General features: G+C 40.8%; 1 protein-coding gene across 4 annotated transcripts in view; it reads right to left on the bottom strand.

Annotated features, from left to right (window-relative positions):
• CDC123 (cell division cycle 123) overlaps window positions 1-16,440 on the bottom strand; it is a 55,313-nt gene that overhangs the window by 24,845 nt on the left and 14,028 nt on the right. For all 4 annotated transcript variants that reach the window (XM_024346189.3, XM_024346191.3, XM_054660090.2 and 1 more), the window contains 3 exons: window positions 16,253-16,285; window positions 10,745-10,840; window positions 9,114-9,220 (listed from right to left, as the gene is read on the bottom strand). In XM_024346189.3, coding sequence (XP_024201957.1) covers window positions 9,114-9,220; window positions 10,745-10,840; window positions 16,253-16,285 — 236 coding nt within the window. The remainder of the gene's footprint in view (window positions 1-9,113; window positions 9,221-10,744; window positions 10,841-16,252; window positions 16,286-16,440) is intronic.

The raw sequence follows: 16,440 nt of genomic DNA, 5'->3' as shown, positions 1-16,440 counted from the left end.
GTGAGGAGCGCCTCTGCCCAGCCGCGACCCTGTCTGGGAACTGAGGAGTGTCTCTGCCCAACCTCCACCCCGTCTGGGAGGTGAAGAGCATCTCTGCCCGGCCGCCCCATCTGAGAAATGAGGAGCCCCTCCGCCTGGCAGCCGCCCCGTCTGGGAAGTGAGGAGCGTCTCCACCCAGCAGCTGCCCCCTCCAGGAGGTGGGGGGCAGCCCCCGCCCGGCCAGCCGCCCCGTCCGGGAGGGAGGTGGGGGGCGCCTCTGCCCGGCCGCCACCCCATCTGGGAGGTGTACCCAACAGCTCATTGAGAACGGGCCATGATGACGATGGCGGTTTTGTTGAGTGGAAGGGGGGGAAGTGTGGGGAAAGGAAAGAGAAATCAGATTGTTGCTATGTCAGTGTAGAAAGAAGTAGACGTGGGAGACTCCATTTTGTTCTGTACTAAGAAAAATTCTTCTGCCTTGGGATGCTGTTAATCTATGGCCTTACCCCCAACCCCTTGCTCTCTGAAACATGTGCTGTGTCCACTCAGGGTTAAATGGATTAAGGGCGGTGCAAGATGTGCTTTGTTAAACAGATGCTTGAAGGCAGCATGCTCCTTAAGAGTCATCACCACTCCCTAATCTCAAGTACCCAGGGACACAAACACTGCGGAAGGCCGCAGGGTCCTCTGCCTAGGAAAACCAGAGACCCTTGTTCACATGTTTATCTGCTGACCTTCTCTCCACTATTGTCCTATGACCCTGCCAAATCCCCCCTCCGAGAAACACCCAAGAATGATCAATAAATACTAAAAAAAAAAAAAAGAGAGAGAAGCTAGAAAAAAAAAAAAAAAGAAAAGAAAAGTCAATTATTTTTTGGGACTGGCTCGAAGTTGCCTCAGCAGTAAATGGCAGATGGTATTGGGCGATTTCCAAAGTTCATTATGCAATCAAATCTGCAGACAACTTGTCAGGCCCCCTTTTTCTTCCCTGTCTTTATATTCAGTTAACTACTTACTGCACGCTGAACCTCAGGGTGTGTCAGAGCTTCTAGAACACAGGTTTGAAAATGAGAGAGTGGAATGAGATGATTTTTCAAAATACTTCCCCAGAGATTCCAATCCAAAGTGTCCAAGATGGGGACTAGACACATATTTTCCTTTCTTTTATTCATTTATTTATTTTTTTGAGACACAGTCTCACTCCGTGGCCAGGCTGGAGCGCAGTGGCACGATCTTGGCTCACTGCAACCTCCGTCTCCCGGGCTCAAGCAATTCTCCTGCCTCAGCCTCCCAAGTAGCTGGGATTACAGGCGTGTGCCACCAAGCCCAGCTAATTTTTGTATTTTTAGTAGAGATGGGGTTTCATCGAGTTGGTCAGGCTGGTCTCAAATTCCCGACCTTAGGTAATCCACCTGCCTCGGCCTCCCAAAGTGCTGGGATTACAGATGTGAGCCACCGCACCCAGCCCATATTTTAGAAATCGTTATTCTGAGGAGTAGCTGCAGTTCAAGCTCTGTAAGGGGTTCTTGGGAAAAGGGCCAGGAGATGCCTGTCCACCAACTACAGGCCTCAGCAGGAAGTCTGCACCATTCTTGGGGAAAGGAAGAAATAGGGAAAAGGAAGGGAAGCATCAAACTGGAGCAGCTCGGACCCCAAGCATAGCCTTCAGGGCCGCAGCTTCAGCTAGAAAACTCAGTCTGGCTACCCTAAATCCCACCAAGGTCACTGGAGGACTCAGCACATTTCCCACGACAAAAAGGCTCCATCTCAAGAAAAAACAAAAACAAAAACAAAAAAACCACCACCACCACAAAATATTCCCCCAGTTTTTTTCCTGGGTTACTATTTAACATTAATTCGGAAGATTTCTTCAACTGAAATTTTCAACAAAGTACCAAAAGAACGTGGTATTCAACTACAGTCACTAATTTGTAGTCTAAGCTGAAAGGAGGCTCTTATGTTGAATTCAAAGTTCAAATTCTTGGCAGAATAATTATAGTTCCTCTAGCAAGCTATGAAAATTCTAAAATAAACACAAATGTGATTAAGTAATAAATGTTACATTATTTACAATGTAAGTGGCAAACTAAAAGAATTCTCAGGTATAATAATAGCAAAGATTTTATTCCAAAGAAAAAAAAAGCAAAATCCCAAAGGCCGACTTTGATGAAAGCTACTATGAAATTATGCCAGCATATTTTTACTACACTTTAATATTTGCCAGTTAACAGGAATTTTGGAAAGCAATGTTATAGACACAAATTTTTAGAAAGGAAAGAAAAAAAAAAAGAAAGGAAAAGAAAAAATATTCTATCCCCAAACTAAAGAAATATGCTTAACTAGTACTGATGACTAATCAGATGTCTTTTTTTTTTTTTTTTTAAGGAACAAAATAATGGCATTTGCAGCAACCTGGATGGAACTGGAGACTATTATTCCAAGTGAAGTAACTCAGGAACGGAAAACCAAACATCGTATGTTCTCACTTGTAAGTGGGAGCTAAGCTATGAAGACGCAAAGGCATAAAAATGATACACTGGACTTCTGGGACTCAGGAGAAAGGGTGAGGGTTGGCGAGGGATAAAAGACTACACGTTGGGTACAGTGTACACTGCTCAGGTGATGGGTGCACCAAAAGCTCAGAAATCACCACTAAAGAATGTACCCATGTAACCAAACACCACCTGTTCCCCCAAACCTACTGAAATAAAAAAATAAAAATACAGGGGGAAATACATAGTGTACGTCAATGACAGATAATTACACATCCCTTGTCTTTACTCAGAAGCAAAATAAACACTGAAATAATTTTACCAAAAAAAACATAAAAGGAGTGCCACATTTTTTTATTTTATTACTACCCAAATCATCCTCAGCTCAAAGAAGACTTAGTTTTTCTGCCAGCCAAATGGCCTTACTATAAATAGGTATATTTATTATGCCCTAAACATGCCTTCGGACTGACATGCTATTTTTTGTGGACTTCATAATTATAATTAGGCCCGGTGTAGTGGCTCATGCCTATAATCCCAGCACTCTGGGAGGCCGAGGCAGGTGGATCACTTGAGGTCAGGAGTTCAAGACCAGCCTGGCCAACATGGTGAGACCCTGTCTCTACTAAAAATACAAAAATTATCCGGGCGTGGTGGCGTGCGCCAAGTAGTCCCAGCTACTTGGGAGGCTGAGGCAGGACAACTGCTTGAACCTGGGAGGCAGCGGTTGCAGTGAGCCAAGATCATGCCATTGGACTCCAGCCTGGGTGACAGAGCAAGACTCTGTCCCAAGAAAAAAATAAAAATAAAATAAAATAAATAAACGAATAATAATTATAATCAACACACCGTTTCTCTCGTGCTGTTCCAAATATTTCGCACACTGAAAGATGACAAATGGGCCAGGCCCACTGGCTCAAGCCTGTAATCCCAGCACTTCGGGAGGCCAAGGTGGGAGGATCATGAGGTCAGGAGATTGAGACCATCCTGGCTAATAACGGTGAAACCCCATCTCTACTAAAAATACAAAAAAAAATTAGCCGGGCGTGGTGGCAGGCGCCTGTAGTCCCAGCTACTCGGGAGGCTGAGGCAGGAGAATGGCGTGAACCCGGGAGGCGGAGCTTACAGTGAGCCACGATCACGCCACTGCACTCCAGCCTGGGCAACAGAGCGAGACTCCGTCTCAAAAAAAAAAAAAAAAGAGGACAAATGTAACATATCCAGTGATGAGCATGTCGGTCTGGGACTGTGGGAGGCAGAGGGTGCAGTGAGCCAAGATCGCATCATTGCATTTCAGCCTGGGTGACAGAGTGAGACTCTATCTTGAAAAAATTTTTTTAAAAAATCACTAAGACAAATCAAATTCCCTGACCTCCAGTCAAATGTATTTCTCCTTCATCATGAGCCCCTCAGAGAAACAATTAACAAATTTATTTTTTCACTCAGCCCTTTTTTCTAAATGCCAACTGAGTATCAAAATGTTTTCTTGTCTACTCAGCCCACTGAAGTGACAATAAAATAATGAAAGCAGCCTGTGACTCAGCAAGTTTAATAACATAGAATGTTTATATCTTGGCAAATAACACAGCAAATTTATGCGTGTCATATTTCTTTCTTTCTTTCTTTTTTGTATTTTTAGTAGAGTCGGGGTTTCACCATGTTGGCCAGGCTGGTCTTGAACTCCTGACCTCGTGATCCACCCACCTCAGCCTCCCAAAGTGCTGGGATTACAGGCGTGAGCCACCGCGCCCGGCCACATGTCACATGTCAACCTCCACTTTTTAAAGCTTTTTGTCTACAGTAACCATTTGAAGAACAGGAAAGAAAAAAGCAGTATTTTCTAGAGTACATTATAGGCAGGGAGAGAGCACTAGCTGTCTACCCTCCAGGGTTCCCATCTTCAGCCTGTCCAATGGAATCTGGATTGTTCAGATGCTGGGAGCATTTGTGCTTCCTGGTTCCCTCTCTAATCACTGAGATGCATGTGCTGACTCATCTAAGCAGCCACCAAGGCGTGGGCCTGGACCAGCGGATCCACATTGCCTGGGAACAGGTTAGAAATGATCTGCTTAGGCCCCCTCCAGGCCTGCTGGACCAGAAACCCTGGAGCCCAGGAACCTGTGTTTCATCTAACTCTCTGGATAACCCTGACGCATGCTCGTGTCGAGAACCTTAGTCTAACCAGGGGTGTCCAAACTTTTAGCTTCCCTGGGAAAAGAATTGTCTTGGGCCACATATAAAATACACTAACACTAATGATAGCTGACGAGCTAAAAAATAAGTAAATAAAAAATAAATAAAAATAAATAAATAAATTTTATTAAAATTTATTTTAAAAAATAAATTTAATAAAAAATGAAATTTTAATAAATAAATAAATACATATTAAAAAAATAAAAATCTCAAAAAGAAGTCTTATGATGTTTGAAAGTTTATGAATTTGTGTTGTGGCACATTCAAAGCCATCCCGGGCCACGGCCCACGGGCTGCTGCAGCTTGGACAAGCTTGATCTAAACGAATCACAGCAATTCTGCTCCCTTTGCCAACTACTGGATTAGGCTGGGTAACTGTGACCAATGAGGGCTGAGAGGAAGTCTCCCAGGAGGCCTCCAGGAATGCTTTACTCGTTCACATACAGAAAAGAACAAGAGGAAACAACCTATCCCTTCTGTTTCTGGTTGAGATATGGTCATGTCTTCATATGACAGATACTTGGAACTGTAGCAGCAATCTTTTAACCATTAGGTGAGAAACCCAAAGACCGAGCCACTAAGTCATGGATGGTGGAAGGAAAGGGCCTGAAAGAGCATGGGTTCCTGGCGACCTTGGTGAGCCACTGAGCATTCCTAAAAATACCCAATCTCCAGGCTCCTAGTTAAATAATGTATTTTTTAAATCCCGTGTGTAAGCTATTTTCAGCTTCTGTTAACTTGCAATTCTGACTGTAACATATTTGTTTTTTTGTCAAGTCAAGCCTCAAAATAGTATAAACAACATAATCTCATTTTTATGTTATATAAATTTATACATATTATATATAACTATGTATTATAATATTAAATGTTCTCTCATATAATATTTTAATGGGAAGTATTTTGGAAAGAATGAATCTATAACTTTTTTTTTTTTGAGACAGAGTCTCGCTCTGTCGCCCAGGCTGAAGTGCAGTGGCGCGATCTCGGCTCACTGCAAGCTCCGCCTCCCAGGTTCACGCCATTCTCCTGCCTCAGCCTCCCGAGTAGCTAGGACTGCAGGCGCCCGCCACCACGCCCCGCTAATTTTTTGTATTTTCAGTAGAGACGGGGTTTCACCCTGTTAGCCAGGACGATCTGGATCTCCTGACCTCATGATCTGCCCACCTCGGCCTCCCAAAGTGCTGGGATTACAGGCGTGAGCCACCACGCCCAGCATTTAATCTTTTAAGAGCTCTTCAAGGCCTTTGTGACAAACATTCATCTTTACTGAGTTCTATCAATAAGGAATTTTTATGTGATGGCAACACTTCCTGTTATGCAACTGATTTATTAATTGCTAAGCAACTACCAACAGTTATTTCTAGACAAAGTGACATGTTAGTGGCGCCCACCTAAAAGGCTGAAAGCCCAGTGCTTGGCATTTGCTCCTGCCAATTCCCAATTATTTATAATAGCAGAAGGATGGCATTCTGTGGGTAAACACTCTAAATCCAAGACCTCAAACTCACTTGCTGATTTAACTTCCTTGCCATGCAAAAGTCAAAAAGTACAAAATGCAAAACAACAGACTATTATTCATACCATCCACTGGAACATCAGTTAAACGAAGATAAAAAGCAAGACGTAGCTTAAGAGGAGGCAGCTGATCATTAAATTGCAAAGCTGATTTAAAAAAACATCAGCTTCAGAATTAAAAGCAATTTATAGTTAGTTCTGGAAAGGCAAAAGTGTCTTCCCACACTCACTGCAACTGACACTAAAGGCATATAAAAATCCTTATAAGGGCCAGGCACAGTGGCTCACGCTTGTAATCCCAGCACTTTAGGAAGCCAAGGCGGGTGGATCACGAGATCAGGAGTTCAAGACCAGCTTGACCAACAAGGTGAATCCACTTCTCTACTAAAAATACAAAAATTAGTTGGGCATGGCCAGGTGCGGTGGCCCACGCCTGTAATTCCAGCACTTTGGGAGGCCTAGGCAGGCGGATCACGAGGTGAGGAGATGGAGACCATCCTGGCTAACGTGGTGAAACATCGTCTTTACTAAAAATACAAAAAAAAAATTAGCTGGGCGTGGTAGCCATGCACCTATAATCCCAGCTACTCGGGAGGCTGAGGCAGAAGAACTGCTTGAACCTGGGAGGCGGAGGTTGCAGTGAGCCAAGATTGCACCACTGCACTCCAGCCTGGGCGACAGAGTGAGACTCCGTCTAAAAAAAAAAAAAAAAACCATTATCAGTTGAATTATCAAGTAGACAGCACTTTCAGTGTAACATATTTTAAGACCTCTTAAAGCATTAGATGTCAAAAAGCTTTACAATGGAAAAAAGAGGCACAACTTTGTTCTATTTTTCAGAGGGTATCTCCTAGAATGAAAATACTACTGGTTACTAAAACAGGCTACCAACACCTCTGCCAACACAACCAGAGGGTTGACAATTACATGTCAAAACAATACTTGCTCAGGGGCAGAAGGATCACTTGAGACCAGGAGTTTGAGACCAGCTTGGGCAACATAGTGAGACCCCATCTCTATTAAACACACACACACACAGACACAGACACACAGACACACACCACACACACACACTTTTTTCTATAAAACTAGAAATACCAATACAAGTAAAATCCTTATACAATAAACATGTAATACGATGTAACACAACCACACTCACTGATTACTTAACTTCCCTTTAATTAATATAATACTACAACCTTATGTCCAAGCTGCAGAGCTCAGATGCCAGAGTTGATGCACGACCGTCACGTAGTGAACTTAGTTATTCATGCCACGATCCACTTCAAAAAAAGGATTTGAGTCTGACATGGAACGAACTGGCAGGACAAACTCAACTGGACAGGACGGAAGTGGCATGCTTATGCAAGATTTTCACTCTCATGCTCCTGCTTCTAGGTTCTGGGATATGCTTTATTTTAAAGACCAGTTTAAAGATGAGTTTACCTGAGATAACTGGTCTGTTTAAGATGTGAAAGGAAGAGAAACCTAGAAAAATAGCTGCTATTTGAAGACAACAAAAGAAGCATAAAGAGAGCACCTGCAGTTCAGCAGGGCAGGTATTCCGTCCACCTACAACACTGACTGCACTGTCAAATTCTTTAGCTATAGAGTGACTGGTAAAAGGAAAGAAATACAGCAATTCCACTTCTAGAAACTTATCCTAAGGAGAAAATTAGGGGAGTGCACAAAGAGTTAGCTCAAGGATATTCATTGCAGCTCTGGAAGAACCGAGGGTAGGTCAAATATGTTATGGTACAGCTCTCCAGAGGCGCAGCACTAAGGGAATGGAAAATAATGAATTTAGACATGCAATGATGTCACACTGGTAAGTGCAAAAGCAGCCCACTAAGAAATATAAACCATAGGCTGGGCGTGGTGGCTCACACCTGTAATCCTAACACGTTGGGAGGCCGAGGCAGGCAGATCACGAGGTCAGGAGTTCAAGACCAGCCTGGCCAATGTGGTGAAACCCTGCCTCTACTAAAAATATAAAAAATTAGCCGGGTGTGGTGGTGCATGCCTGTAGTCCCAGCTACTTGGGAGGCTGAGGCAGGAGAATCGCTTGAACCCAGAGGTTGCACTGAGCTGAGATCATGCCACTGCACTCCAGCCTGGGAGACAGAGTGACACCCTGCCTCAAAAAAAAAAAAAAAAAAAGAAATACAAACTATAGGATCCCATTAAAAAAATCTTATATAGGTAGAGATAGATATATTTATATTATATTTATCTATAGATAGAATTCTAGAAATATGATAACCCATTGTGGCAAGATCATGAGTGTTTTTATGTTTTTGTTTGTTTTGAGATGGAGTCTTGCTCTGTTGCCCAGGCTACAGTGCAGTGGTACGCGATCTCGGCTCACTACGAACTCCACCTCCCGGGTTCAAGCAATTCTCCTGCCTCAGCCTCCCGAGTAGCTGAGACTATAGGCATGTGCCACCACGCCCAGCTAATTTTTTGTATTTTTTAGTAGAGATGGGGATTCACTATATTGGCCAGGCTGGTCTTGAACTCCTGACCTCAGGTGATCCACCTGTCTTGGCCTCCCAAAGTGTTGGAATTATAGGCGTGAGCCACCACTCCTGGCCATGAGAGCTTTTATATTTCCAGTGTTTATTTAGCTGTAATCCCTAATTTTGCTTTTCTACGATAAATATTTATCAGTTTTATAATAGAAAAAAAATTACTGAAATGTTTAATGGGCAGAGATACAGAAAGTCCTTAACATTTTCAGATATTCATTATATACCATTTTCTATAAAGGGAAAAGAAAGATTTGCTTTAACAGGTCATTTTGGCAATATGAAATAGCTTTGTTATATGGAGCTATGATTTATAATAGTACCATAAGTAATGGAATTTCATCTACAGAGAAATTTGCACAAATACTGAAACTATTGACATGAGAGAATAAGAGATACTTACGGCTGAGTGAAGTCACGAGTGATGAAATCAGAACTCTTGAAAAGTAGAAAGATGTCGCTGAGGGTTTTACATTTCAGAGAACTATTCATTGCTATCCAATACGCATCCTAAAGAATGAAGCACATGCTATTTAGTCCATATTTCATGTTGGCTGCTATGAATGCTCAGGCCTATAACAAAATCAATAATGCATATCACCTTAAGGGTTTAAAGAAGAAAGTCAAGTAAATTTAAGCAGTACTGTCAAATGTTAAATTATGCTTAACAACAAAAAGCATCACCACTGCATTTCAGACACTTGGTTATGAACACTGAGATGTCAGGGTCCTCACATTTCAGCCCAGGCCTAAGTACTTCCCAGTGTTTTTCTTACTGATAATAGAAGAGAAGAAAATGAGGTATCAGAAACATCGACATTTTGGCTACAAGATTAAGGTGGTAAAGAAATAGCCTGACCAGCTACTCTCCAAGAAGAGAGAGATCAATTTCCACTCTTCCCGTTTCTGAGGAGTGGCAGCCAAACACTTGAACTTTGGCGGCTGGAGCAGTTACACCCCACGTCTATCAAATCTGAAAGAGAAGGAGGTGAGCTATTCTGAACCACTGCAACTTTAAATGGTGAATGTCTCATATATAAGAACAAAAGATGGGAAGGCAAATGCAAAGTAGGCACAAAGCTCAGTGGAACATGCCTAAAAATTACAGAATAATTAAGTCATTTAAAAAATACACCTCTCCCAGACAGATCAGACACAGGATATAACAGAATTTTGAGAAAACTAACAGTTGCAAACCACTATCCAGTTATCCACACTACATGGAAGAAAAGTACTAAAATATTTGAAAACAGCTACCTCTGGGGAGTAGGAAATGGTGAAGTAAAACAGGTGTCAAGACCTGCTGATTTTCATGGCAAGCTTCCAAATCTATTTGAAATTTTAAATTCTGTACATGTAGAGTATAATTAATTTGTAGAAGTAAAAACAAAAAAGAAAAAATAATAAAAGTAAAAACAAAACTTAGATTAAGTACAAATTATCATTCATTTTAGAATAAAAAAGGCATGAGATAACTTTTGAAATTACAAATAGGTCTCTGATTCCTTAAATAAGCTTTGCTGATACAAAACTGCTTTCTATTGGATTAAAACAACTAACGGATTTTTCCACAGGGTTTAACTTTTATAAAAATCTTGTCAATGCAGTATTAAAATAATAAGACACAAGTTAAGAAAAGATCAGTTGACTTCTCCAACCACTCTATTTCTATAGCCTATGACACTATTACTTTTTTTTATTTTTATTACTTTTCAACAAAGAAAAATTTCTCTGTTAAACTGAACAGCTGAAGTTTTGAAAAGGGCAGAGTATGAATTTCCTCAGAATTCAAAAACAATCAGCAACACAAGAGGTGGAAACTACCTTTTGGCAGAATATACAGTATTTCACAGACCCAGGCAAGTGTATAGCAAAATCCGGAAAGTAAAACAGTAGAGGGAAATTAATAATAAATTCCACAGTATTTTTCCTAGAATTAGGAATATAATTAGACCCTCTGTAGGGATATGAAATGAAATCAACAGCAAAACAAAGAATATTCAAACAGTAAGAGAATTACTTATGTGTTCCTACCCTTGGGGCACTCCAATTAAGCTTCGGAAAGACACTGCCCCCGAGGGAATTGATAGCTTCCTGGACTTTAGTGGCAAACTCAGGAAATTCCGGTGCCTACAGAGAGAGAAGAAATCATTGGGCACGTCAATATCATCACAGTATATATGGAAAACAAGATCAAAATCTCAAGGTTATAGTTTAGGGTGTTAAAAACAGAATTTAGAATACAAATTACTATCAGAATTTCTGAACCCAGCTAAATAAAATCAGTGATCAAGTACATTTACCAAAAAGAGAAATAAAATAATCAGCTGCTTAAATGGCATTTTCCAGACAATCAAAGCCTGCAAAGCTGAAATGACACAAGTCACTAGGCTTCTGAGGATGTGGGGAAGGAGTGAATGGTTCTCTGTACACCGACATAAAACCAGCATTCATCAAGAGAAAAGAGACAGGTGGAATATCACCTGTAGCAATACTCCAGTTGTCAGAAATAACATCCCTACTTGAAGAGCTAGAAGCCCTTCCACTTGCAGGAAGAGTCTTAGCCATATGGTATCCCCCAAAGCCACGGAGAGAATGAAAAATAAATGATGTGGCAAACTGTATTTAAACAGTGCTATTTCCAGACAAGTTTTAAAACAAGCAAAACTCAAAATGTGAACCTTGGTCAAGTTAAAACGTTCTTTCCTGTTTGGATGATTCTTAAAATGCATATTTTATATAAGCAAGTGACCAAAACATTCTGTGTTTGTTTCGACCCGGAAGTGAATAGAAATACTGCTGTTAAACAGGAACTTAAGCCTGATGTCATTATGTCCTGCCTTGAGCCTAGGTCACTATCACAGGAGCTTATGGACATAAGAAAGAAAAAAAGGTTAAGTAAGAGAGGGGGAAGTGGGGCCCTCAAGAGACATAAAAAAACAAAAACATTAACAGATTCTCCCCGCAGTCATTAATTTTCATTATACCCTGTAAAGAGGATTGCTGCCCCCTATCGGGCAACTATAAGTTCTGAAAAAATCCAGCAATCAACTTCTTCCCTAGGAAAAAAAAAAGACAGACTACATCTTGAATTAACTAGACTACACATTCCAAGATGACATCAAATAGTTATGTGGATCCCCAAGATCTAACCCAGCTACGCGAGAGAAAAAACTGTCACAAGAGTCTGCGAAAAGACCAAAGAAATGAGTTTTAAAACATGGTCATATATCCCCCAAAACAAGAAACAGCTTTGAGCAAAAGGCTAGGGAATAGAAACGAGAGCTTAAGGTCCAATTAGGCTGCCTTTCTTTCTGTTACAGATAAATCTGACCTCTAGACTGGTTAATAACTATCTATCTTCCACGAGACGACTTCAGCTTAGAAATGAGACTAGAGTAATTTAGAGAGGTTTTCAAAATGAACAGCAGCACTGAGTCCTTTATTTTCCATTCATCTCTCCCCATCCAAAGCAATTATGATTTATGTGAGGGCATTTCCTTATAATTGCCTGAAGCGGCTGACTTGGCTCCCCTACAGCTCTAGCCATAAACCCCACTTCTGTGAGATCGGCACTGGCAGTATTTCCTATGAACGGCATTGTTGCACAAACTTTACAACATGAAAGAATTCAACTTTCAAAGACAAAGCAATTTAATTTTCCTATCCCATAAAGCTTGACATCTAAGGATTACTTTATATGTATGCCTTTTAAAAGATGTGATCAGTCCCCTCAAATCCTCAAAATTATTCAACTTTAGGATAACCTGCCATAAGAATCCTAAAACAAATTTAAATTATAAAAAGTTTATGCACAGTCTTAAGTGGAAGACTATGTACTGTTTACATACAGCACAACCTTCTAGGTTATCTGTTTTTAGCCAGGTCTGTGAGCTACTTTACAACTTGGCAAATTCTAGGTAAGTGATAGTGACATGAACTAATTCTTACGGACAGGCAATTTCTATCTCATCTGGAAGAGGTCCAATTGTCTTTTCTCCCATACTGCAGGGAGGTTTTGCCTCATTTACATACTCATTTCAATATTCCTGATCTAAAAATATATCTTTTCTTTGGATTCTCTTTTGAACCAGTTCTAACATCTGTCTGGTTCCCTCATGAGTTAAATAACATCTTCAACACGCATTAAAGAGTTTTAGATGAGAGTCATGATTTTACCATTTTCTATAAATTATCTATCAAAATCACGGAACTAACACTGACACAATACAGATCTTATTCAAAATTTGCCAAGTGTCCTAGTAACGTCTTCTACAGAAAAAAAAAAAAAATTGAAACTTTTTTTCTGGTCCAGGCATCCAGTCTAGCCAGAATCATGGACTAAATCTAGTTGTCAGGTCCCTTTAATCTTCTTCAATCTGTGGCAGTTCCTCTCTCTGTTGTTCTTACCATTTATGACCTTGACGTTTTTGAAAAGTTCAGGGCAACTACTCTATACAATTTCTAAAAGTTGAGTCTGTTGGATGTCTCCTCCCAAGCAGACTCAGGCTGCGCAGCTGTGACAGGTCGTGTCCTTCCCATGCATCGTATCAGGAGGCACACATGACAGGTCTGTCCCATCACTGACAAGGTTAATACTGATCACTTGGCTGCCAGGTCTTTGCACTGTAACATTACTATTTTTCTTTGCGCAAATAGTAAGTAATTTGGGTGAAGATACTTAGAAAAGATGGAACTATCCTCTTTCTCACTGTATATTCACCCACTAATTTTAGCATCTATTCAATCAAATATTATTACAATGGTTGCCAAATAGTAATTCCTAATTCCATCATTCCTACTACATGTATTAGTTAGTGCCTTTAGTACTATAAAGACAAGCTTCCTTTTTTCCCCACTTATTTAATCACTTATGTATGTCACTATGGGATCAGCAATTCTTATTTTAGTCAATAGGTCATAACCTATTCTTATACTTCACATGGAGTATCCCTTATCCAAAATGGGTAAGACCAGAAGTGTTTTGGATTTCAGAATATTTGCATATACATAATGGGGATGGGACCCAAATCTAAACACAAAAGTCATTTACGTTTCATATACACCTTATGCACATGGCCTGAAGGTAATTTCATTTTTCCCTTGGGGAGGCTGAATGAGCTGGGTTGTGCACCTGCATTGTGGCTGTACCTGTCACATGAGGTCAGGTGTGGAATTTTCCACTTGTGGTGTCATGTTAGTGCTCGTAAAGTTTTGGGAGCTAGGCATGCTGGCACATACCTGCAGTACCTGCTACTCAGGAAGCTGAAGCAGAAGGATCACTTGAGCCCAGAAGTTTGAGTGCAGCCTGGGCAACACAGTGATAGTCAGTCTTTGTAAAAAGTTTTGGAATTTGGAGCATTTTCAATTTTGAATTTGGGGATTAAGAATACTCAAACTGTATTTGTTATGATGCTCATATTTTTAGACAGCGAGAGCCCAAAGCTAGCTTCTGGCATCTTTTTGTCATGTCCCATCATTGTTTCAGCACTTCCATAGTTTCTGGCACAAGTTGTTGCAGGCTCATTTTTACTTTCCCAATCCCAGTCCGGAATATCTCCAAGAAGCTTCAATTTTGTTTAGTAGAGAATGGTATTTAGAAACCAAGATCAAGGCATCAGGCGTGCTCACTGTTACCAGGATGTTACATGTCATTGATTCTAAAACTTCTTAGTGAGCAGAGTTTGGTAAATACACACACACACCTTTATATTATTAATTGCTGTATCTATCATCTATACATATTTATTTTATTTTACTTTATTTTTTGAGATGGAGTCTCTCTCTGTCACCCAGGCTGGAGTGCAGTGGCACAATCTTGGTTCACTGCAACCTCCACCTCCTGGGTTCAAGCAATTCTCCTGCCTCAGCCTCCCAAGTAGCTGGTATTACAGCTGACTGCCACCATGCCTGGCTAGCTTTTTGTATTTTTAGTAGAGACGGGGTTTCACCATGTTGGTCCTCAAGTAATCCACCCACCTTGGCCTCCCAAAGTGCTGGAATTACAGGCATCGGCCACCGCGCCAGGCCCATCTATACATACTTAAAAATGAGTCGATACTGATACTCCCCACCACTATTAAAATCCAGGTCAGATACCACTTGTCCTGTCAGGCATTCTGGTGCCCTCAGCTGTAACTGCTGTCTCTGATCTGACAGCACTGTCATCTCCCCCTGCCTGTGTCACCTTTCCCCCTGGTTTACAAACCCCTAATGGTGGAAATGAAATCATATTCATCTTTGTTCATCTCACGGAATCTAGTTTAGTGCCCTGAGTATGGCAGATAAGTAACATTTACATGACACTGAATGGAATTTTCATAAAAGGAGAGTGATCTGAATGGCATCTGGAGTAAATGAAACACGCAAACTTTCCACTTAGGCACCTGCTGGCAGGCTTCCCTTTTTACACCTAAAGAAATATGTCAGTTTTGAGCAGCTCCACTTCTTTTTTTTTCTTCTATCCTGGCAATCATCATATCTCGTTCATTAAAATAAACAAGTATCTTCTTATTTAGAGCTGGATTAGAACAAACCCTCCCACAAAACTAGTTTTCTATATTTCTGCCTTTACATTTACTTGTAAGGAGTTTCACTAAAAACTTTCCCCTGTCAACTCAAGGTATGAGGAGTTTCATTCACCTATTTTTAGAAATAGATCATTTGCTTCACTCACTCCTTTAAAAATACCTTCATTTAAAAAATTTTAGGTTAACTTTCACAACAGCACTCTTATCCGGAAACACTGTAATATGCCTGATAACTTCTACATTTTTATGTAAAACACTGGTAAAAGTCACATACCTCTCTACTCTCGCTTGAAAGAAACAGTAATTTTTATGCCATTTAAATACGCTTGAGGCCAGGTGCTGTGGCTCAGAACTGTAATCCCAGCACTTTGGGAGGCCGAGGCGGGCGTTATCACATGAGGTCAGGAGTTCGAGACTACCATGGCTAACATGGTGAAACCCTGTCACTACTAAAAATACAAAAATTAGCCGGGCATGGTGTCAGGTGACTGTAATCCCAGCTACTCAGGAGGCTGAGGCAGGAGAATAGCTTGAACCTGGGAGGTGGAGGTTGCAGTGAGCCAAGATCACACCACTGCACTCCAGCCTGGGCGACAGAGCAAGAATCTGTCTCAAAAATAAATACACAAAACAACTAACTAACTAAATAAATATACTTGAATAAGGAAATACAGATTTTCACTTTATGTTCCAGAGATTTAGGAATCTCAGAGTTTAATGTTAGGCGTAATTCCTTCCTGCAGAGAGTCAGAGCTTAACAGAAGTAAGTCAAGGCATCAAATACGCACTCTAAATATTTCCTTTGCAATCAAAGGGAAAAAGGGCAAATCATGTTTGCCTGCTAAATGATGCTTCAAGTTATTTTTCAAAATAAAAACGACAGCCCACAAGGAAAATAATACATGAGATGGTGACTAACTAGGAATTTAGAGAGGTATGCACTTAAACCTTGATGCTAACCCTTGTGTGACAGTGTGAGGCTGTCCCCACGCTGAGTCTGCTGTGCTCTTACCGTAAGCGTGGCTGTGTTCTCATCATCAGACCACTGCATGAAAAAGAGGAAAAAAATAAAACATTAAATTTAAATACTGCACTGGGCTTCAAAAAGCAGTGCTCCATCTAAAAATTATAAATCAAACAGGAGACATCTTTTCCGGAATACAGCATATGTGAAAATATATGTCAAAGTAAGATTCTCAC

Source organism: Pan troglodytes, chromosome 8 (genome assembly GCF_028858775.2).
Source record: "Pan troglodytes isolate AG18354 chromosome 8, NHGRI_mPanTro3-v2.0_pri, whole genome shotgun sequence".
NCBI classification, from domain to species: Eukaryota; Metazoa; Chordata; class Mammalia; order Primates; family Hominidae; genus Pan; species Pan troglodytes.
This window is presented reverse-complemented; position numbering and strand designations above follow the sequence as displayed.